Source organism: Xiphophorus maculatus, chromosome 2 (genome assembly GCF_002775205.1).
Source record: "Xiphophorus maculatus strain JP 163 A chromosome 2, X_maculatus-5.0-male, whole genome shotgun sequence".
Taxonomy (NCBI): Eukaryota; Metazoa; Chordata; class Actinopteri; order Cyprinodontiformes; family Poeciliidae; genus Xiphophorus; species Xiphophorus maculatus.
The window spans coordinates 6,194,482-6,217,651 of NC_036444.1; the positions used below are offsets into that span (position 1 = coordinate 6,194,482).

At 37.8% G+C, this 23,170-nt stretch overlaps 2 protein-coding genes across 2 annotated transcripts; one reads left to right on the plus strand and one right to left on the minus strand.

The window, feature by feature from the left end:
- The first annotated feature begins 441 nt into the window (after positions 1-441).
- On the plus strand, positions 442-14,840 carry nat10 (N-acetyltransferase 10). The gene is made up of 29 exons (XM_014471970.2): positions 442-535; positions 648-768; positions 848-939; positions 1,017-1,188; positions 1,841-1,963; positions 2,037-2,098; positions 2,175-2,289; positions 3,439-3,546; positions 4,814-4,947; positions 5,023-5,116; positions 5,200-5,298; positions 5,372-5,508; positions 6,794-6,918; positions 7,012-7,162; positions 8,000-8,096; positions 8,183-8,299; positions 9,291-9,392; positions 9,477-9,551; positions 10,216-10,332; positions 10,419-10,552; positions 10,944-10,992; positions 11,073-11,169; positions 12,401-12,508; positions 12,592-12,764; positions 12,839-12,958; positions 13,040-13,138; positions 14,211-14,284; positions 14,363-14,443; positions 14,519-14,840. The coding sequence occupies exons 2-29, from the start codon at positions 655-657 to the stop codon at positions 14,646-14,648; spliced, it is 3,099 nt and encodes a 1,032-aa protein (XP_014327456.2). The 5' UTR covers positions 442-535; positions 648-654; the 3' UTR covers positions 14,649-14,840.
- A 623-nt stretch (positions 14,841-15,463) lies between these two features.
- Positions 15,464-21,520, minus strand: adal (adenosine deaminase like). The gene is made up of 10 exons (XM_014471901.2): positions 21,390-21,520; positions 21,125-21,255; positions 19,967-20,027; positions 19,790-19,877; positions 19,617-19,698; positions 17,914-18,040; positions 16,682-16,762; positions 16,470-16,608; positions 16,285-16,385; positions 15,464-15,765 (listed from the first exon to the last, which is right to left on the minus strand). Exons 1-10 carry the CDS (start codon positions 21,429-21,431, stop codon positions 15,556-15,558), a joined length of 1,062 nt encoding a protein of 353 aa, XP_014327387.1. The 5' UTR covers positions 21,432-21,520; the 3' UTR covers positions 15,464-15,555.
- Between the last annotated feature and the right edge of the window lie 1,650 nt (positions 21,521-23,170).

Consider the following 23,170-nt stretch of genomic DNA (forward strand, 5'->3'; position numbering starts at 1 on the left):
TTGTTTACTATGATGTTTGGGTTCATCTGTAAGTTTACTTAGTTTTACTTTAAAAAATAATGTTTCTAGCATTATATCCAAATTAACAGAAAATGACATTTTGCTTTAGTCCTTAGTGTGATAATTACCTTGATTAAATAAGTTAGTATATAAGCAACTAAATACTCCTTGTTTTAAAAAGCCAATTATGTACAAGTAATACCTCTGTTTCCCTTCCCAATATGGCGGCTCGCTGACGTATCCCAGCAACAGGCTGCGGCTTGAGGTTTGTGGTAGCTTTTTATTTCTTGAAGCCTCAGGATAATATGTCCGTAATAATTACTAAAATATACTAAATGAAGACATTTTATACTGTACCCAGCGTGGTGAAAACAAAAATGAAACTTTAGAATACGTCGCACTATTTTGACGTCACACAGGGGTCCTTCATGAACTACTGTATCCACGTGAGTTTATCAACATGGTCGGCATGTAGCTCCATGCAGCTGTAAACCATAAGAAGTAAAAAAATATATATCCAAGAGCTTTATTTAAGGTAATTTAAAATTTGCTGGTTTAATTTTATAATAGTTTATGTTCGTCTGCTGACAGAATAACTGCAGCCACTGATTTTTATCATTGTTATTTTTAATGTCTCTCCTCGGCAGAAGTACGATGGCGACTGTCCGCAAGAAAGTAGACAATCGGATTCGGGTCCAGATCGAGAATGGAGTCGCGCTCCAACACCGAACCATGTTTGTGGTGGTGGGAGACCGAGGGAGAGATCAGGTATGAACCCGTCACACCCGTAGAAACCACAGAGTTTATTTCCACAGCTTTAACACAAACCGACCTGCCTCTGATCCAGGTGGTGATCCTTCATCACATGCTGTCCAAAGCCGCCGTCAGAGCCCGGCCGTCGGTCCTCTGGTGCTACAAGAAAGACCTTGGATTCAGCAGGTGTGTGTAAACAACACACACATTCAGCTGCCATCGGTGCTGAGCAGGTGGAGGTTTGATTTGTCTTTCTGAAACAGCAACCGGAAGAAACGGATGAGACAGCTGCAGAAGAAGATCAAAACTGGAACATTGAATCTGAATCAGGACGATCCGTTTGAGCTCTTCGTCGCTGCAACCAACATCCGCTACTGTTACTACAACGAGACGCACAAGATCCTGGGAAACACGTACGGCATGTGTGTCCTACAGGTGAGTCTGCTTCTGTTTGATTGAAAGATTAATACCTGAACACCAACAATAAAATCTTTAAAAAATGCAAACATGTTAAAAAAGACTTAAAAGCAATGCTCATCTGGGTGAGGGCACAATTAAAGCCTGGTGGCCCACCAGGCTTATAGTACACTGGGGTAAACCCTGAAATCAATATAAAAAACTTTAATCCAAAGCAACATTTAATTAAAATTCAATTTAACCCTCTGAGCCCTAAGTTTCAAATCTCCGCCTTGATATCGTAACTTATTTTAATTGTACAAAGTTCTTTAAATGTCCTGTGAGTTAATATTTTTGCCAATTTCTTCTTAATAACTGGAAGTTTTAATATCTAGCAGTGATTTTCACTACTTACCGTCTATTAAAAGAGTGTTTCATCAGATTAAGCTAAAGTAAAACTAACCCTAACGCTGCATCAACGGGAGTGAAATTACCGTAATAACCTGATATTGGGTATTACAGTAATTACGGTACCTCAAATTTGGCTTTCCAAAATGTGTCGTCGCCGACACCTAGCTGCCGACAAGAACTAAAGTACTTTATTGATCGCAAAGAGGAAATTAATAACAGATTTAGTTGAATATGTTTTAATTTTCCATGTTTAATTTTTGTGTTTGTATTCGTCACCCAGGATTTTGAAGCGCTCACTCCCAACCTGTTGGCACGAACCATTGAGACGGTGGAAGGAGGCGGCATAGTGGTGATTCTCCTCAGGACGATGAGCTCTCTGAAGCAGCTCTACACTATGACCATGGTAAGCCTCCAGCTTCTTCTGCTGTCACTTCATCAGTTCAGTTCAGAGGAGAACAGTTCCTTTCTCCCTGCAGGACGTTCACTCCCGATACAGAACCGAGGCTCATCAGGACGTCGTTGGCAGATTTAATGAGAGGTCAGTGTTACTGTTTTTTGTGAAATTTATTCAGTGGAACAAAACTGGAATGTAAATCCCTCTGTTTTTCTTTTAGATTCATCCTGTCGCTTTCCTCTTGTAAAAACTGTGTCGTTATCGACGACCAGCTCAACATCCTGCCGATTTCCAGCCACATGGCGAACATCAAGCCAGTCCCTCCCAAGACTCAGGTACCAAAACTGTTTGGAATCAACTTTGTTTGTTTTTTTGGTTTTTGCAAAACTAAAGTAAGTTGGGGATGAGTACTGACAATTAAAGTAAACCACATAAATATCCTGATGCGGATGTATTTAGATTTTGAATTATCTCAGGAGTTTTTGTGATAAATGATATTATTGTTTTTTTGAGACCATAATGCAAGAAAACATTTTCAAAAGTCAACGAACTTTAAATTTTGATGAGCTTTTTAACACTGGAACTGGGAGACATTTTTAATATACAAAATAAATAAACAAAACAGCAAATAAAATGAATTATGAAGCTTCTGTAAACAAAATTATCCTTTATAAAAAGGTCTAGTGGAGACCAAAAGCACCAAACTGAAGGCCAGTAGAAAGAGAGAGAGAAAAGAAAAAACGATAAATCGTCCAAATGGAAATTATTGCGATTGTTTTAATTTATTATGCAATTATTTGATTTATTTTTTTTATTGTGGCAGGTCAAGACATATTTATTTGCTGCCCTGGTAAATGTGTAAAAAGCTTTGAAATAAATTCATTCACACTGAAAAAAAAAAAGAAGTAAAAATCCAACTTAAGTTTCCTTTAGAAAAGAAAAGGCCCACAGCATCACAGATTCTCCACCGTACATAACAGTGAGTTGGGGAGATTATTTTTATCCTTTTTTTGGCAGTAGACTCTCCTGGACTTTGTTCCCAACAGTCTCATTTAACTAAAGCTCACATTTCAGGTAAAGTTTGAAACCTAAAGCATTTATAAACTGGGATTTTTTTTTTAGTGAGCCAAACGTGCAAAACCCTTAAATTTCTGCACAATAATTTAAACAAACCTTTCTGAGTAAGAAAAATCTGTATTTTCACAATTTTTCTTCTTTCATTTGTTCCATTTTTTCCTTGTTTTTTTCCTTATTCTTTCATTTTTTTCTTTTTAGTTAATTGTGGTCCAAGTTGCAAAACGTTTGGACACCCATTCTGTTGGATCAGTCATAGTAACTCAGCCAGTGGTTGATCTTTTTTTGTTGAAATCTGACCTCTAGATTCCATTAACAAAGTATCAGAAACACCATAAATTTCACTCACACTGAAACATAAAAGAAGGTTAAGTTTCTGGTTAAATCTGTCCTCATTGTCTCCTGTCCAGGAGGACGGTTTGTCTCCTCGAGAGCAGGAGCTGAAGGACCTGAAGGAGTCTCTGCAGGACACGCAGCCCGTTGGCGTGTTGGTGGATTGCTGCAGGACCATGGATCAGGTCAGCATCGATCAGACGCTGCTTCCACATTTACTGCTGAATGTTGTTGCACCCACTGGAAAATTCAGAGATGATAAATGCTGATTGCAAATTTGACTTCTTATGGAAAGAGAAGAAGCTCAGAAAGTCGGCGCTTTCAAGCTTTCACTTCACACTTTTGAACCACAACTAACCAATTATTGTTGGACCCGCTAGTGGCTTTTCCAAGGCTGGGCGACATTTTGCAGATACACAAAATATTACCAAGTATTTTTGATTTAGTTTCTAGTGAAAATATCTTAGCACACCTGAAATAAGAGAAACCAACTTAAAAGTAACTTTTCTGTGCAAAGTAGAGGCTTGGTTTAAGTCAATAACTCCTCAATATTGATGAAAAAGTGCCTGTTCAATTGGCAAATTATTTAACTTATAACATGACATTTTTCCCATGTTACAAGTTAATTTATCTGCCAACAAAACAAGAACCTTTTCATCAATATTAAGCAGTTATTGACTTAAAACAAGCCTCTATATCTTGTCAAAAAGTTACTTTTAAGTTGGTTTCTCTTATTTCAAGTGTGCTAAGATATTTTCACTAGAAACTAGACACAATTACTTTGTAAGATTTTCTGTTTTTGCAGTGAAAGTATGAGATTTTTTTCATGACGGACCTGATTTCCGATTTTAATCCATTTTAAAAATATATTTTGTCCTTTTTTTGCTTTGTTTTCTAAAAAAAAAAAAAAGATGACAGAAAAGGGCCAGCCTGAGAACATTGTCATAATAAAAATAAAAAGATGCAGTTTTAACTAAAAATGAAGTCTCAAAGTTACAAGAAAAAAATTGTTTCAATAAGAAGAAAACTTAGTCATCAGAATATAATATGACCAGCCCAGTTTGTGTGGTTCTTTCTGCAAAGTAGACAGTATTTTGCTTGATAGCTTCAAAGTCCTGCTAATGTTAATAATTTGATAATTATCTGGAATATGCTAAAGTATTCCTCCACAAGATGCTCAACATTCCTCATTTTCATTGTTTGCATTGGACTTCTCATGAAATATGACTTTATTCTAATATTACGACTTTATTCTGGTATTTTTATTACTTGTAGTTAAAAAATATATATCCCAGCCTGGAGCTAATATTCCGTCGTAGAGTTAATCTAAGTTATAAGTCAAAAAATTGAAACTAAATATTTGATTAATTGATCAAATGTAGTCTATTTTATTAGTACATTAGAAAACTGCACCTTCCAGTCCTCAGGTAATAAATGTTCTGGTTTCTGTAGGCTAAGGCCGTGCTGAAGTTTATCGAAGCCGTTTCAGAGAAGACCCTGAGGAGCACCGTGGCTCTGACCGCCGCCCGAGGCCGAGGAAAGTCCGCCGCCATGGGGCTGGCGGTCGCAGGAGCCGTGGCGTTTGGGTAAAGATCAAAATCACCCCAAATATCAAACATTTTGCTGTTCATCGTCGCTGACTCCCGCTTCCTTTAATTCAGCTACTCCAACATCTTCGTAACGTCGCCGAGTCCCGACAACCTTCACACCATGTTCGAATTCATCTTTAAAGGCTTCGATGCGCTGCAGTATCAGGTAGACGGCGCCCGCATCGTCCTGCCTGCAATTAGTCAAATATTAAGGCAGAGAAGGTTAAAATGCTCAGCTTTAATCTGCAGGAGCATCTGGACTACGAAATCATCCAGTCGTTAAATCCTGAATTCAACAAAGCAGTGGTGCGAGTGAACATCTTCAAAGAGCATCGACAGACCATTCAGGTAACTTTAAACCGCTTTAAACGACTTAACGACCTGATATTATGATAAAAAACTAAAATATTCTCACTGTCAGTACATCCATCCCGGAGACGCGGTGAAACTGGGCCAAGCTGAGCTGCTGGTCATCGACGAGGCTGCGGCCATCCCGCTTCCTCTGGTTAAAAACCTTCTGGGGCCTTACCTGGTTTTCATGGCCTCCACCATCAACGGGTCAGAAAGAACGCCGCCACTCATATAGAAATGAGGCTAACGCATAAAAAGACAGAGAAACTAATGTTTATTTGCAAAAAAACAAGTGTTGCAACAATTAATTCCTGAAACTTTAACACATTTTTTTAACTTTACAGCATAGTTTTCAAAAGTGTGGCATTCACTGGAAAAACACAAAATCTTACCAAGTATTTTTGCTCTAGTTTTTAGTGCAAATATCTTAGTTTATCTGAAATGAGACAAAACTAAATTATAGGGAACCTTTCAGTAAGATATGTGAGCTTGTTTTAAGTAAATAATTCCTTTATATTGCTGAAAAAGTTTTAGATCTATTTACAGATTATTTCACTTATAATAATAATAACTTAATATTGATGAAAAACTTCAACTTTCACTGATGGATTATTTCACTAATAACATGTGAAAATGTCCTGTTAAAAGTTAATTTATCCACCAATGGAATTACAACGTTTTCAGCAGTACTGAGGAATTATTGAATTACTTATAAGTTAGTTGTGTCTTATTTTAAGCGTACTAAAATATTTGTTGTCTCTCTTTGTTGTCTACTAGCTTATATTATATTACAATATTATACATTTACATTTTTGTTCATTGTCTTTTAGTGAAATGTCTCAAGTTTAGTCGGTTTGGGTTAAAAAGATTTTCAAGTCTCGTCACAGGTTCTCAACTGGATTTGGATCTGGACTTTGACTAGGCCGTTCTAACACATGGATTTCATTTTCATTTGAACCATTTCATGAAAGCTCCAGCTGTACGTTTAGCGTTTCCTCCCGGGTTTCCAGTCTTTTACCACAGTTTTATAGGACAGGCGCATGTTGTTATTATTAGGGTGCACCGATTGATCGGCCCCCATATCTTTGATTTTGGGTGATCGGCCGATACTTACATGTGAAACAATTCTCAGTCTGCTAATGTCTTACAGCCTAAAGGACAGAAAGTCGTGCCTTTATAAAACACATGACGATGGACTAAATTCATAAGAATTACGTATTTTATATTTATTACATAAGTTCCATAAAATTTGTCATGATGGGATTATAAGATGGTATCAATCTTTTTTAAAGATTGGTGATCGGTAGGAAAGCTGCAATCGGTGCATCTGTAGGTTTTATTCTTTTCTCATCATCTCTGAACAGCTTCCTGCATTCTACTGGTTCTCCCATTTCGCAGCAGTTTGTGTTGAGCTAACAGTCTTAATGAAATGCACTGAAGCTTCTGGCTCTAATCAACGTTCCACTCAGAAGTGTTTGTGCTTCCTCTGCAGCTATGAAGGCACGGGCCGCTCGCTTTCTCTCAAACTCATCCAGCAGCTGAGGCAGCAGAGCGCCGACAGTCAGCTGAACCTTTCTGCAGAGAACAGGAACACCAGCACAGCAAGGCTAGCAGCAGGTTCCCATCACCTTCGTCCTCTTATTTCTCCCCTCCCTCTTCAAGCAGAGTTTAGTTCGACCGTCTCATGTTGTCGTCTCCTGCTGTGCGCAGCTCGGACTCTACACGAGGTTTCTCTGCATGAGTCCATTCGGTACGGAGCGGGCGACGCGGTGGAGAAGTGGCTGAATGAGCTGCTCTGTCTGGAGTGCCTCAACATTCCCAGACTCATTTCTGGCTGCCCACTTCCACAGGCCTGCGACTTGTATCCTTCATTTCCAACCAATTAGTTTTAAAATGATAAAATATTCAAATAAAATGCAACACCTTTTACATTTGCTAACACTCCTCGGAAATGAAACGTATTGCTGACGATTTTCCACTGCAAAATGTTGAACAACTGGTAAAAAATTGCAAATATCAGAAATAATAGACAGTCCTGCCTGATTTATAAAGCACATGGGCAGAACATTACGATGGACTAAAATACCTCATCAAAATACCCATTTATATTCAGGCATTGATCAGAGGTGAATTGTTGTTGTTTGCTGCTGCAGAAGCCACTTCAGTCGGGTTCTGGGTCATAATAACTTTGGGTTTTTCTTTACAGTTTAGTTTTTTTTCGTCATGACTTTTTGTTTGTCTGATTTGGTTTTTAGAGCGTTTGTTAGTTTTTCAGGTCACATCAATTCAAAAGGCTGATAAATAGTTTCAACACAAAAACTCAAAAGAGTATTATACGTATAATTTTAGTGTTTTAGTTTTAATAAAGCCCATGTAGTTTCAGTTAGTTATAGTTTTTCACCACTAATTACCCTTTTTATTCACTTCGGCTAACGAAAATGTTTTATCGCTTTTAATTGTTGTTATTTTGTTAGTTTTAGTAAATAGTAACAACTTTGATCGGGTGTGTAGCAACAGCAGTGAAACGCCTAAAGCATGAAGGACGGTGGATCCAAAAGATCAGGGTAGAACAACAGTGACCAAAAAATAAAAAGTCATAATTTAAACCTTTGCATGTCTTTATGTGTTCTTTGGATTCTTTTACTTTGTGAATTTAGTGAAATGTTTCCAGCGTTTCTCCTTAGCGAACGCCGTTCAGGTATTATGTAAACAGAGACACGCTGTTCTGCTTTCACAAGGCATCCGAGGCGTTTCTGCAAAGGCTGATGGCTCTCTACGTGGCGTCACACTATAAGGTGGCATTTCGTTCTGCAGCTGAAAATCACACGTCGTCATTTGTGCCCTTTTATTTTCGCTGACCTGCTTTTTTCTGCCGCTCCAGAATTCCCCCAACGACCTGCAGCTGCTGTCGGACGCTCCGGCCCATCACCTCTTCTGCCTCCTGCCGCCCGTTCCGCCCACCCAGAACTCTCTGCCCGAAGTCCTCGCCGTCGTTCAGGTAGTACAGAGCAGCAAAATCCTTCACATGCCGATACAAGAACCCAAATCGGCACAGATACACCCAGGAACTGGCATGGGGGGGGGCGTTAGCCACAAAAGAATTCAAAATGGCTGCCGTGGTCATTAAGTAAATGTTTATTTCTGCACTAAATTTGGCTATAATTATCACAGATAATACTTTTGGTGCCAAATCACACATGATTGGACCAATAAAAATCATATTTATTGACTTTTTTCATGGCTGACATGGAAAGTCAATCTTTGCACTAAAATAAGCAATTAGGAAAATGTTTTGGTGTCAAATCACAGCCTATATATGTTGAACCACAGAAATGAGATACAGCTTCCTTTTTCTGGTGGACATATTTCAAAATGGCTGCCATGGTTGTAATGGAGAATATACAGTATGTTTTCATTAAAATTGAGAATAGTTATTGTCAGTGGTGGGCACCAAAAAGTTAGGTTCACTGTTAACTTTGCTAACAATAAACTGCTAAATACATTTAAATTGTTAGCAGAGGCTAAGGCCTAACCGCTAAATGCATTAAAAACAGTGGAGGCTAACCATGAACTGCTGAACACATTAAAAATGTAGCAGAAGGTATCGCTATGTTGCTAAACACATTTATAAATGGCTGAAGCTAATAGTAAGCTGCCTTACGACATTAAAAAATACAGCAGAAGCTAACGCTAAACTACTAATCACCAAGAATCGGCAGAAGATTATTTTAAACTGCATTAAAAAAAATATCGCTAACCATGAAGATGACTTCAGAATCAAAGTGTGACACAAAATCTGTCACATCTTCATCTCCTTCCAGTTAACAGCTGGCGTGAGACTCACAAACTGCAAAGTCCTCAGTTTTAGTTTCGGCGTCTATTATTACTTTAAAGTCGTATGAATATGATGTGACTTAAAATTAATCTAAGTCATTATGAAGTGGGTAACATTGTAGAGAAAACAGATTCTTGTTTGTCTGGTTCTTAAGGTTTGTCTTGAAGGAGAAATTTCCAGGCAATCCATCCTCAACAGTCTGTCCAGAGGGAAGAAGGCCTCAGGAGATCTCATCCCCTGGACAGTATCAGAACAGGTACACACACACCCACCCACACACACCCACACACACACACACACGCATTGTCAGATGATGACTTGTTCCTTCGTCCCAACACAGTTTCAAGACGCAGACTTTGGCAGCCTGTCTGGAGGCAGAGTGGTGCGCATCGCGGTCAATCCAGACTACCAAGGGGTGAGAGCCGCTGCAGACCTGCTCTGACTGTGTGTTCATAATTTATGGTGTGTTGGTGGTGAAAAGCTACGGCTATGTCTGTGAGGCGCCTGAATGTTTTATAGCTTTTTTTGTTGTTGTTGTTTCTAGAAATCAAAGTGAAGAGCAACCATCTACGTTCACACAGCCGGCAAATGCCACCCAAATCAGCTTCTTTTTTCTTTTTACACTGCAAAATCCTAAGATTTTACCAATTGTTTTTGGTCTAGTTTTAGTGCAGATATCTTACCACACTTGAAACAAGACAAAACTAAGTTACAAGTAGCAAGAAATTGAGCTTGTTTTTTAAGTCAATAATTCCTTAATATTGATGAAAAAGGTCTAAACACACAGATTGTTTCACTTATAACATGGGAAAGATGTCTTTGTGAAACATTTGTGTTTCCGTTATCTAAACACTGAGTCCTTCCTTTTTTAAACAAACTCTGAATGGGTTGCTAGGTAACGGGCTGGGCTGGGCTGCAGTTGCTAGGCAACGGTTTTAGGTAATTCTGACTGATGTATATATTTTTTTCAAGCTCTATTTTTAGAAGTAGCAGATCCAAATGCAGGTTTAAAAAATGTCCAAAACGTGATTTTTAAATTTCTTTTTAATAATAATTACTACGCTGCCCCTCTCCAACAGATGGGCTACGGCTCCAGAGCTCTGCAGCAGCTGCAGATGTACTACGAGGGGAAGTTTCCCACCATGGACGAGAGCGTCCAACCGGCTCACACACAGATCGCCTCCGTCAGCAGCGAAGTAAGTAAATCGATTTCAGCCACAATCTGTGACGGTTTCCCTTCAGATTGGGAAGGGAAAACACAAAAATGTTTTTTGTTTTGCAGGCGGTCAGTCTGCTGGAGGAGGTGGTGACTCCTCGGAAGGAGCTTCCTCCTCTGCTGCTGAAGCTCAGCGAGAGAAGAGCCGAGAGGCTGGACTATTTAGGAGTTTCCTACGGACTCACGGCACAGCTGCTCAAGTGAGGGGAAATACAATGGAGTATCAGGGCCATAGGTTTAAAAAACTTCTGAGTAAATTTATGAGTAATACTCAGAAATTTTGAGATAAATCTCAGAAATATCATAGAAAACAAGGAAATTTCTTAGTTTGAAAAGTTGAAAATTTTCTAGGAAAAAAATATTCTAGAAAATTAGAAAATATTCGACTTTCGGAAATTTTCTTAACTTCAAAAATGTAAACTTTTGATACTCAGAGATTTTTTCTAGTTTATTTTTGAGTCATCCAGGCATTTTTTGACATAAGTTTACTCCTCTTTTTTTCTATCTACAGTGGCTTCATCGTTGAAAAGCACACAAACCCTGAAACATATTTTCAGATTTAAATGTGTTGAACTGTTTGGTATCTTGCAGGTTCTGGAAGAAAGCAGGTTACACTCCGGTGTATTTAAGGCAAACACCTGTAAGTGCTGACATTAGGTGAATGTTTTGTATTTGTGTATTATTCCTGGACTGATTACTGACATGTTCTGTTTGGCTCAGAATGAGCTGACAGGAGAGCATTCCTGCGTGATGCTGAAGGAGCTGAACACGGACGAGGCTTCGCAGCAAAGCTTGTGGCTCGCCGCCTTCTGGAAAGGTGGAAATGGATTTATTTGGTTTTGATGCACAGTTTCTTGTTTTATTCATGATTGTTTATACGACTAATTAAAGCCGATCGAATCAGACTTAAATGGTTTACGTCCCACAGAGGATTGTTTACAGAACTAATAACGGACGCCACCATGTATGGATCCATTTTAAAGTTTATTCAGCAATAGAAGTTGAAGGAAGTGAATAAAAAGAAAGCATGAAAAATAGCAACTTCCTTTTGTGGAGCACTGATTGCAACTTCTTTAGGAAAGTCTGTTTGGATGCGGAGTTAGGATAAGAGAGGTGGGATTGTGATGCACTTTAGTGACACAGATTTCTTTCATAAGTTCATAATCATAATTTCCAGCCATTGTTTACATCCTGATTCATCACATCTGGCTTCTTCTGGTGCAGAATTATGACGCGTTTCAAATAAACGACATAAGAGGCGGATAAAATGCAACATGTCCGTTCAGACAGAAGACGCTTTGAAAACAATCTAATATTTATCTGCATTAGTTTCACATGTGCAAAAACACAAAATCTTACCAAGTATTTTTGGTCTAGTTTTTTTGTGCAAATATCTCAGTAAACTTGAAATAAGACAAAGTAACTTATTACAAACTCTGGTTGTTTTTGAGCTGGTTGTTTTTGTAATTAATTCCTTAATATAGATGAAAAGGTTCTAGTTCCATTGGCAGATGAATTTACTTACAACATGGGGAAATGTCTTTGTATGCGTTAAATAATTTTTCATCAATATTAAGGACTTATTAACTTAAAACAAGCTCATGTCTTGCTGAAAAGTTACTTGTAAGTTAGTTTGTCTTCAAGTTTACTAGGGTATTTGCAAAGGAAACTTGGACATAAATTCTTGATAGGGTTTTGTGTTTTTGCAGTTTGGCACAAATCAGATTTTTTCTTTTGGGTGAACAGACTGTAATTGTGCCGTTCAGATTGCTATGAAAAAAGTCGACTGAGTCGCATTTGGGTATTTTTCTGCTGAGAGAACGTTGCCCTAAGCGATGCGACCCGAACAGCTCCTGGTTGGTTTGATTCCCTCTGCGCTCCACCTGATCGTTCCCTCCACCTGACCGTTCCCTCCACCTGATCGCTCCCTCCACCTGATCACTCCCTCCACCTGATCACTCCCTCCACCTGACCGCTCCCTCCACCTGACCGTTCCCTCCACCTGATCGCTCCCTCCACCTGATCGTTCCCTCCTCTTCCCTCCTCAGATTTCCGCCGGCGCTTCCTGTCGCTGCTCTCCTACCAGTTCAGCAGCTTCCACCCGATCTTGGCGCTCAGCATCCTGCAGAATAAGAAGCTGAAGGAGGAGGCCGCCTGTAAGATGTTTCTAAAAATAAAAAGTAAAATCTCGGGTTTCTGCTCTTAATCGCCTCGTCTGATTTGTCTAAATCTCCACCAGCTCTCAGCAGCGCCGAGCTGGCGGCCCACTTCACGCCGTACGACCTCAAACGCCTGGAGCTGTACTCCAGGAGCATGGTGGACTACCACCTGGTCATGGACCTGATCCCCACCGTGGCGCGCATCTTCTTCCTCAAGCAGCTGGGTGACGTCTCCCTCTCGGCAGCGCAGTGTGTAGGTTCATCCTGACTTCAACACATCCTGTTTGCGATAAGCCAGATGCTGATTGGCTGACTCTTCCTGTCCAGGCGTTGCTGCTGGGAATTGGTCTGCAGCACAAACCTGTGGATCAGCTGGAGAAAGAAATCGAACTGCCGAGCTCGCAGCTCATGGGGCTCTTCAACCGTCTCATCCGGAAATTCGTACAGGTGAGTTTCTCCTGATTATTTTGTCAGATTTAAATAAGGATGTTGCACTAAACAACATGTTAACCTTTGACCCTGCTGCAGGTTTTCACCAGCATCCAGGAAAAAGCAATCGAAGCCGAAATGGTGGCAACTAAAGACGTCAGCATGGAGCCGACTGTCAGAAGCCTTAATGAGGATCTGGTACGAGAACTCAGTGATGCAACACGGGGCAAATGTTTGGGTTTTATAACTCACCAATTAGTTTTTATACAACAAACACTGCAGATGGGATAACAGAACGAATAACAGCAACAAAGATAAAATAACCAAACAAATGAGGTTTACATTAATCTGGATACAACAAAAACAATGAACAACATGTGGTTTAGGATATACTTTTACCTTTTTTATACTTTCTTCTTTTTATCTCTGCAGTTATTTTCCAATTTGAATTATTATTAAGTGAAAAAGAGCGAAAGAAAGTAAATAAATGTATATGCGACAACAAAAAACGTGATCTTATCATAAGGTTCTCCCATTTCCAATATTTAGAAATGAAATTATTATTTTATTAGTTGCCTAATTTTATATTTATATTATTATATTACTTATAATATTGCCTACGCACATACAATATGCTTATTCATGTCATAACAAAGTTTGCTGAGCGATTAATTGTCCTTGTAATTACTGCGATAAACAATATTAATGTATTGCATAATAATACAAATTAGCTCTTACAGACCAGTGAGTTTTCTTTTTGTAAAAAACACTTAAAACCAAAACTGGAAGACATTTTAAATATCCAAAATAAAACACAACCAAATACAATAAATGAAACAGATTATGATGTTTCTGTAAACAAAATTGTTCATCAAAAAATATGAAGAATATTAAAATGATCAGGTTTATGTTAATTATGTGGCTAATTGATCATTGCGACAGGCTTAAATATGCTTATTGCCTTTTTTGTAATTTTTTTATTTACTTTTGTATGTCTTTTTAAAGATTTTATAATCGGTGTTTAGATATACTCAATATCTCAGTTTTTTCACATTTCTTGTGAATTTTTATTTTTTTTTTATTTTTACAAAACCAGTGGGATTATCAAGTTTTCTGGAGGAACCCTGGTATTAAGATGCTCCTTTATCATAAAACATTTTATTGTTTTTTAAGAAAATTCCTCATTTTAAACAGGAGCTCATATTACACTTGTATCTATTAGTTTGTGTCTGAATCAGAAACTGAATGTAGTTTTTTCCCTGATTCATAGACTGAAGCTGCCAAAGAGTTTGAGGAGCAACACAAGAAAGATCTGGAGAAAGTGAAGGAAATGGAGCTGGAAGAGTGAGCATTTGGGTCGACGCGTCACTGGAATGAAAACACAGTTTGCTGTGTTGGTAACGATGTCCTTTGTGTTTCCAGGTACAAGATCCGTGGAGACGATGAGGAGTGGGACCAGGTGCTGAAGAAGGCGGGGAGCACGGCTGTCGTCAGCATCAAAAGGTGCAGCGTCGGCAGGAAAACGCGCCGCTGTCTGCTTGTTTTAGCTTGTTTTAATCATGTTTCTTTTACCGACAGCGACAAGAAGAGGAAATGGGAAGGAGAAAATGTAACGAGCAACGGGGCCGAGAAGCAGAGGAAGGAAATGAAACATGGAAAATTTAAGAAAAACAAAGACAAACATGGAAAATTTGGAAAGAAGGCATAAAAAAAACCTGCAAAGTGATCGGACTGCACAGGATTTGTCTTTGGACTCATAGATGCATAATTTTTTTTATTATTATTATTATTTCTGCTCCTTGTTGAGTTAATTTCTACACTTTGCATAAGGAACCCGTACAACGCTGTAAAACAGCAAAAGTAACACTTTGCCTCAATGTATTAAACATTTTATATTTTACAGTTTTGTTTTGTATTTCAGCACACTGCAAAAAACTCAATCTTACCAAGTATTTTTGTTCTAGTTTCTAGTGCAAACAGCTTAGTTCACTTGAAATAAGACAAAACTAACTTACAAGGAACTTTACAACTATAGGAGCCTGTTTTAAGTCAATTTTTTTAAGTTTCAGTATTATGTATTTTCTAGCCACATAGTACCATTTTGTATCAGAATTAACTTCAGTTATAAAAATGCAATATATATTTAAAATGACATTAAAAAAATGTAGTAATTTAACACCTTGAGGTCGAACCTCTGTCTCTTTAAAAACTCCTGCTCTTCCTGAAGCTCCGCCTTCATAAAGTCATCACATCATGGCTCCTCTATTAACCTTTTAGCAAAATGTTTACCAGCGTTTCACTGAGAAGTAGCTGCAGGTTCTACAAGGTGTTTGCTAATTGCTGCTAGCTAGTCTGAAGGAGCCAAGTTGATTTTACATAATCCTGCCCCGTTAGTATCTAGTGCCACTGGCAGATTATGTCACTTATTGGAAAAATGTATTGTTATAAGTGAAATAATCTGCCAGTGGAACTAATACTTGATCTTGTTGAAAAGTTACTTGTAAGTTAGTTTTGTCTTATTTCAAGTTAACTAAGACATTTGCACTTTAAACTAAACTAAAAATACTTGGTAAGCTTTTGTTTTTACAGTGTAAAATCAAACCCAGAGATGATCTCTAAGCCTGCAGCTCGGCTCCCTTCAGCAGCCCAGGCTTTAATTCAGTCCACTTCTGTCTGAGCTGCTGCTTCACTTCGTCTCCTGCGAAGATGCAGTCCACGGCGCGCTCCGACAGCGTCCACACCGCCTCGGGGCGCAGACCGAAGGCGGACGCAGCCAGCTGATATTCCTGAGACGAGTCCGTACAGAAGACTCCCTTATCGTCCGTCTGGAACAAAGAACAATGGTTTTTCTTTTTTTTTTAGCTGCGTCACAATTTAAAGCCATAACAATGAATTTACTCAGATGGTTGAAATTAGGACTAATAGCACATTTCACAATTTTAATAGAATCACTTTTTCCCCACCAACAAATTGTTTTTTTTAATCATTCTGGTAAGTAGGATAACAGTGGACCTTTTATTTAAAAAGGTCAGACCCTTTTTGTGTTTTGAATCTACAATGGTCTATAAATTCATAATTCAACGTAAACCTGACTACAATACTGCAATAAAACATCGTTTGTTCTTTTTTTATTCAGAATTATTTTATGCATTTTAAACAGATTTTTTGGCCAAATGTGTTTTTAAGACATTTTGGCTCAACAGCAAAACATTTGGACACTACTGCTCTAACATTTCTAAACAAGGAGGAAGTGGATATAAAAGGCATCTATCTATGAAATAGTGCCACTAAATTAAAAATATATAGTTTTATTGTTTCTAGTTACTTCAAGAGAGGAAACTTACACAAATGACACACGGGTGTCCCAGCTGGTACCAGTATCTGAAGTGGTGCTGGGAGTAAGTCGGCACCGTTTGTCCTTTGACGTTTGACGTCAGGCAAATTTCTACAAGCAAACGAGGAAAAATGAAATCAGAATATCATCAGCCGAGAGTCGCTCTCTTGATTCTGGATCTCGGTTGAGTGTTACCCAGAGGAATCCTGCCTTTCACGGCTCGGTCTACGAGGGACTGAGAACCGCCCATCTCCGGATGCAGGAAGGTTCCGTGACCGATCCGGTCAGGAGGAAGGTTCAGCAGCAACTCGGACTCCTCCAGCTGGGAGGGAACCTGCAACCAGTTTGGCTCCAGTAACGGCCGTGTTGCACAGCTAGTCCAAATAAATGATGGAGAGGAGACTTACTTCTGCCATGTGCAGCGACAGCTTCAGCCCACAGTTCCTGGCTCGCTCCAGAGCAGGAAGGAGACAGCGGCCGTGTCCCACCTGTAGATGAAAGCTTCATTAGCATGTGGATGCCAAAACACACACATGATGAAAACAAAGTAAGTAGGAAGGTTTATTATCTGACTAGGGATTGGGGTGCACTTAAGTTTCTTTTTTTTACAAAATATCCAACTTAGGATATTATGTTTGTCTATTAAACACTGTCGTATTTTTCTTAGCCAAGGTTAGATGCAAAAATTTTAATAACCAAAAGTTACATTTTCTTCTTAACAACAAATTGTTATTTCCAAACAGTAAACATGGCTGTTGTTTCTGAAGCTTAGCACAAAAATAATACATCAATTTTCTCATTGAACATTTGTTCTCACTCTGCAAACACACAAAATCTTACCAAGTATTTTTATCTTGTTTCTGGTGCAAATATCTTAGAACACATGAATGAAGATAGAAGTAACTTACAAGTAATTTTTCTGTACTTTTAGCTCATTTTAAGTAAATAATTCCTTAAAACTATATATAAAATACTACTTTTTCTGGTAGATTATTTAACTTATAATAATACATTTTCCCATGTTATGTGTGAAATAATTTGCCAGTACTTTTGTAAATCAATACTGAGGAATTATTAACTTAAAACTAGCTCATATGTTCGACTTAGTTCTAGTATATTAAGATATTTGCACCACAAACTAAACCTAAAATACTTGGTAAGATTTTGTGTTTTTGCAGTGTAGATTAGAGCTGGTCTTACTGCAGCACTGTAAAAACATAAAATCTTAAGTATTTAACTTTAAATTTGCACAAGTTTCTAGTGCAAGTGTTCTAACAACACTTGCAATAAGGCAAAAGTAACTTTTAAACAAGACATATGAGCTTATTTTATGTAAATAACTTAATATTGATGAAAAACGTCTACATCCACTGGCAGATTATTTCACTTAAAACAAGGGAAAATATTTTGCTATAAGTAAAATAATCTGCCAGTGGGACTAGCACTATTAATACATTGTTTACATAAAACAACCTCATACATTTTGCTGAAATGCTTCTTATAAGTTAGTTTTGTCTCATTCAAAGTGTGCCAAGACATTTTTACTAGAAACCTGATCAGTAATACTTGGTGAGATTTTGTGGTTTTTTGCAAAGTTAACGTTACACTGCAAAAACACAAAACCTAGTGCGTCACTAACCGTTGGGTCTCCGCTGAGGTCAATTCCCACCACCAAACCTCCAGACGACAACATGAACTCTTCAGCCAGCTTCACCGTCTCCATAGCAACCTCCGCGCCATTTCTGCGATCGATGGCCACCAAAAACCTGACAGGTAAATGACGTTTAGTGTCAAAGTTCAGCTGCTGTTAACCATTAACCAGAGGTCCCGCTAGACTTTTTTGTTCTCCGTCATTTTGACCGACAGCATTAAAAACAAAAATTGGTCATGTTCTATTTTTACCCGTCAAATTACAATCATATTAACATTAGGCTATTTAGCCGCATTTTTGTGCGGTTTAGTTAATATTCACCGAGTTGAACCGTGAATCCAGATCCATCACACATAAAGCAGATGAACGCTTCAACGGTAACTTTTTCTCCGTGACAAAAACCATCGACTGTGGCCCCAATAACTTAGAATAAATTAAATTAAATGACTCCACTTAAATTACCAGCAGTTCACCCGCTGGGGTCTGAACGCACAAACACCTCCTGGTCGCATCTGCAGAGAAATCCGCGCTGCTTCATCGGTCAGTTGGATCTGTCTGATCCAAACCGGTCAATTGAACTTTTTTTTTACCCTGTGCACGGTCCAGGCCTGCGCTTTTACAAGGATTTCCTTCTGGGTGGAGGAGGGTAACGTCTTCTAGCTCCGTTTGTTAAAACCGCTGGATGAGTTCAGTTTAGTTCTTCGCCGTAGCGGAGCCGCGTCCGCATTGGTTGTGCAGCGCACTGCGCATGTTACGGTCTAATTAATCTCTGCACCGTTATTTATTTCCGCAAGATAAACTCCAAACTCCTCTGTTTAGACTATAAATGGATTAACACAGCATTGCATTCTCGTTAGTTTTCTCTGTTTTGTATTTTATGGAAAATTAAACGCGCCATTTCTACCAAAGCCTTGGGATGCGCTTCCTAACCAGACGCTCCAAAGCGTCCGGTCCAGAACTCAACACGCTGTCAGCTCCCGGTCAGAAAGACGCCTTTAGTTCAGTGTCCACGAGATGATATCCAGAAAGGGGTTTTTATTGACTGATTTTACTCACCTCTGCGATGAAATCTTTGGTTAAAGTCTATAATGTCTGCCTATGCGCACCAATCAGCGGTGTTAATTATAACCTGTCAAATGACCAAACGGGCTTCAAATTTTCCGGTCGTTTAAAAAAAATAACCGATCAAATACGGAAAATATTCCGTTAACGCGACCTTTCGCTGTAACTAACAATTATTTTAGTAATCGATTATTCTGGTGATTAACCAGATTTTAAAAATTGCCACATTTTACATCAACAACTTAAGCCTTTTTATACAATATTATTCATATGTTAAAAGACTCAAATAAATAATTTAAATCAAATTTTTTTAAAATTATTTATTGGCTAAAAAGCCACAACATAACACTCATTTAGTGAACACTTAATTATTTGCACAATTATTTGCGGAAACTTATTTACAGACAAAGTGTTTTGTCTTAAATGCAAAATGTTTATTTTTTGTAAAGATTTGGTTTAACTACTGCTCTGACTGTTGATCTTTCCATAAATGACATTTTTTGAGTCTGTGTGCTCAGATTAACGATTAACCGCTTACTAGATTAATTGACAATTACTTCAATAATCGATTTATTACAACTAATTGTTTCAGCCCCATTAATAATAACATGAAGGCGATGAACATCTACCTGACGTCTATGTCCACTCCCTCGTTTTTACACTGCTGAATGGCTTTAATCACTGTCTCAATGTAACTCTTTTTTGTTAGTCCTGGAATAAAAAAAGCATCATAAACCAAAGTTAGATTCTAAGCAGTGAAACATTATGCCAAAGTATCTGAATCCATCTTTAAGATTCGTACTGGTGTGATTCTCTTCCCTCGGTGTGCTTCTGAGCTCAAGATATTTGACATTATCAGCTGCAAACTCTTTGATAACATCCGTCGCCACCTTGATTAGAAATAAAAAAAAAATCTGTGAGTGGAAATCTGGAAAATGTATTTTAAATAAAAGTTGTTTTACTAAAGATCCGCGCTCACCATCAGAATATCCTCCTCCGTGTCCACCAGTTTGTGGATTACCTTGAAGACCTCAAAACATCTGCAAACATGGAAGTAAAATGTAGATATCTGATGTTGTAGAATGAGATAATGAATAACAACTTAACACGACTTTAAATTATCAACGTCACAAAAAACTGGTGTTATAGCAGCTGCGTCTCCATGATCAAACCACAAAACTAACCTTGTTCATCACGGTTATAATCAGCACCCTTTACATATAGATGTATTAAAAGAGCTTATGATAAGTTAATCTTTTATTGCAGGATCGTAATATAAGTCTGAAAAATCCAGTAAGTTTACCTCACTAAGCAGTGCAGCCTCTTTTATCAGAGGTAAAATAATTTTTTTAATAAATTTTTCTAAGTGTGAGATCTGTTATATTAACCTCCTGTGGTGATAAGTGTGTATTTGTACAATGCAGTATGAGGGCCAGTGTAGATAAAATAAACGGAGGAGTAAATTTCCACCAAAAAACTCTGAAAGCTGTTAATTAATCTCAGAGATTTTCTAGAAAAAACATGGAAAATCATGAGCTCCAAAAGTCAAAAATGTCAAGTAAGAAGAATTAGAAATTTTGAGATTAAGCTCAGAAATTTTCCAGAAAAAAACTTGAAACTATTTAATCTCAAATCTAACGAATTTTCAGATTAAAATAACTTTTTTTTTTTTTTTTTAGAAAAGAATTTGGATGTTTCCTGGGTTTGTAAAATCGAATATTTTCGACTTTTGGAAATTTTCTGTGTTTCAAAAGATAAAAATGTTGGATTTTTGGATTTCAGAAATGTCCAAGTTTTTTCTAGAAGCTTTCTTAGAATAATTTCGAGATTTCTGATTTCTTTTTTCACGCAAATGTTTGACTTTTCGAGTCCGATGTTTTCTAACAAAAAAAAATAAATCTGAGATTAAACTAAAAATGTCTGAGTTTTTCTCGCAAATTTTCGACTTTCTGAGCCCGGAAAATTTCAAAATGTTTCTAGAAAATTTCAGAAATAAATCTCAACATATCTCTCTTTTGATATGGGGAGGTATGGGCGAATATATATATAATTTTTTATTTTATTTTATTTTGTGGCCCTAACACGCCGCCGTATATTTGCGCTATAATCTAGGCTAATGTATAATTTACATCCTTACTCGTCCAGTGTCCTCCGCTGGCCTTTGCCGATGGCCGTCATGCTGTGTTCAATGTTGAGGTGCGGTTTCCGCCGGATGAGCTTCTCCATAGTCTGGACGCTCACCGATCCGTTCAGGTGAGCATGAAGCTCCTGTTCACAGATCAAAACGCTGACGTTAGCGTTGTAAAGCAAACAACACACTCCTGCTGTTTTTCCTCATCAGCTTCTCCCAAAACATTTTTCTTCTTCTCGTAAAACACAACAACATTACAGAGTTCCCTTACCACCTTCGGTAGATCCTTATAAAACTCAGCATTATCGTCCATCTCACAGTAAAATCACAGCCGGAGTCTCGGTCTCCAACTATTCCTGTCGATATTTTCAGTGCACGTTTTCCCGATGCACCTCGTGCAACAAAGAAATCCTTCCCTCATTCCGCAGCTCAGTTCCGGGACCCTCAGCGAATCCCCTCCTTTTTTATTCGTCCTTTCGGAAATCTTTAATTCTGTTCAAGAAAACTATATGAAAGAAAACGTAATGTAATAATATTCTACATAGTTGCAGTAAATGCTTATAGCTTAACAGAAGTAGAGAAAATGTTGTTCATGTTTCTGGTTTGTAATACTTCACTTTTTAAGACTTTATTTCATTCATCTTGTTTTGCCCTTAAACTGCAGATTATAACTTGTGGTTCCTACATTAGTATGTCTGCTTTAGGTGATAAGGTGTCTTCTTTGCTTTCATCATATATTAGGGAAATATTTTTGTACTCTGAAAAACTCAGTTGAAGCTTCTATTTCAATCATTTAACATAAACAATATTGATATTTACTGCAGTAGCACTACGTGTCTTTCTCTTTTTACTTCCCTTTTTATTTTTGATGTTTGTGTTCACCATTATTGTGTGTAAATTTAGTTTCCTCTTTATTTTTGGTAGGTATTCACTGCCAACAGCATCAGTGTTTGTGTCTCTTTTGTGCCCTGTCGATTCCTGGTGGGTTGAGGCAGATGGCTGGTCATATTAACCCTCTTTTTGGATGTTTCTTCCTGTTAAATATGAATTGTTCCTCTTCACTGTCCCCCTGTGCTTGCTCAGAATCAGGGAGATTGCGCTGAAGTGAGAATAAAATGTAATCTGCTAGATTTCTTAGGATTTATAAACTTTTAACTTATTGTCTTTGTCTTATCTGCTGACTTTGCTGTTTATATAAATACACTGACTTTCTCTAAGTTGGAACAAGTTTGTCCTTTATTTTTGTATCAAAGTTTTTGCATCATAATCTATTATTTTACCCCAGCTGACCTTCCCATAGGAGGCTTCATTCTTGGGGTTAAATGTCTGTCAAAAGACAGAACAGCCAGAGTTGGGTAGTAATTAATTACATTTACTCAATTACATTTACTTGAGTAACTGTTTTTGAAAACAATGAACCTTCAGAAGTATTTTTACTACTTTTACTGGAGTAATATTATTACGAAGTATCTCTACTCTTACTTGAGTAAAATTTCTACCCACTGAATGAAAAACAAACACGTTTTAACCACAAACACAACTTAAGTTGGGAGATTATTTCACTTATAAAAATTTGCAGATATTTTTCCCTGCTTATAAATTAATTTATCTGCCAATGGAAGTAGAACTTTTTCATCAATATTAAGAATTTATTTACTTAAAACAAGTCTCTAAATTTAGCGTAAAAGTACTATTAAGTTAGTTTGTCTTATTTCAAGTGTGCTAAGATATTTGCACTAGAAACTAGACCAGGATTACAGACACCAACAGGAACGCCTGTATCGACGTTTCCTCTCTGACTTCTGACGGGTCTGAAATTAATATTTCCCTTAAACTCAAAAGTCACATTGATACAGTAGAAAAATTTTGTTCTCTTCCAGTGAAGAAACTCGTCAAACATGAAGCCTTTTCTGTAAAAGAAACCTTGTAGCAGTAATCCATACTTTTATAACCTCTTGTTTTGGTTACTGTTTTTTTTCAACGAGTTGCTCCTCGGTTTCTTTCTTACAACTGTTACAAAAATACCACAACTTGATGAATGTCAGAACAAAG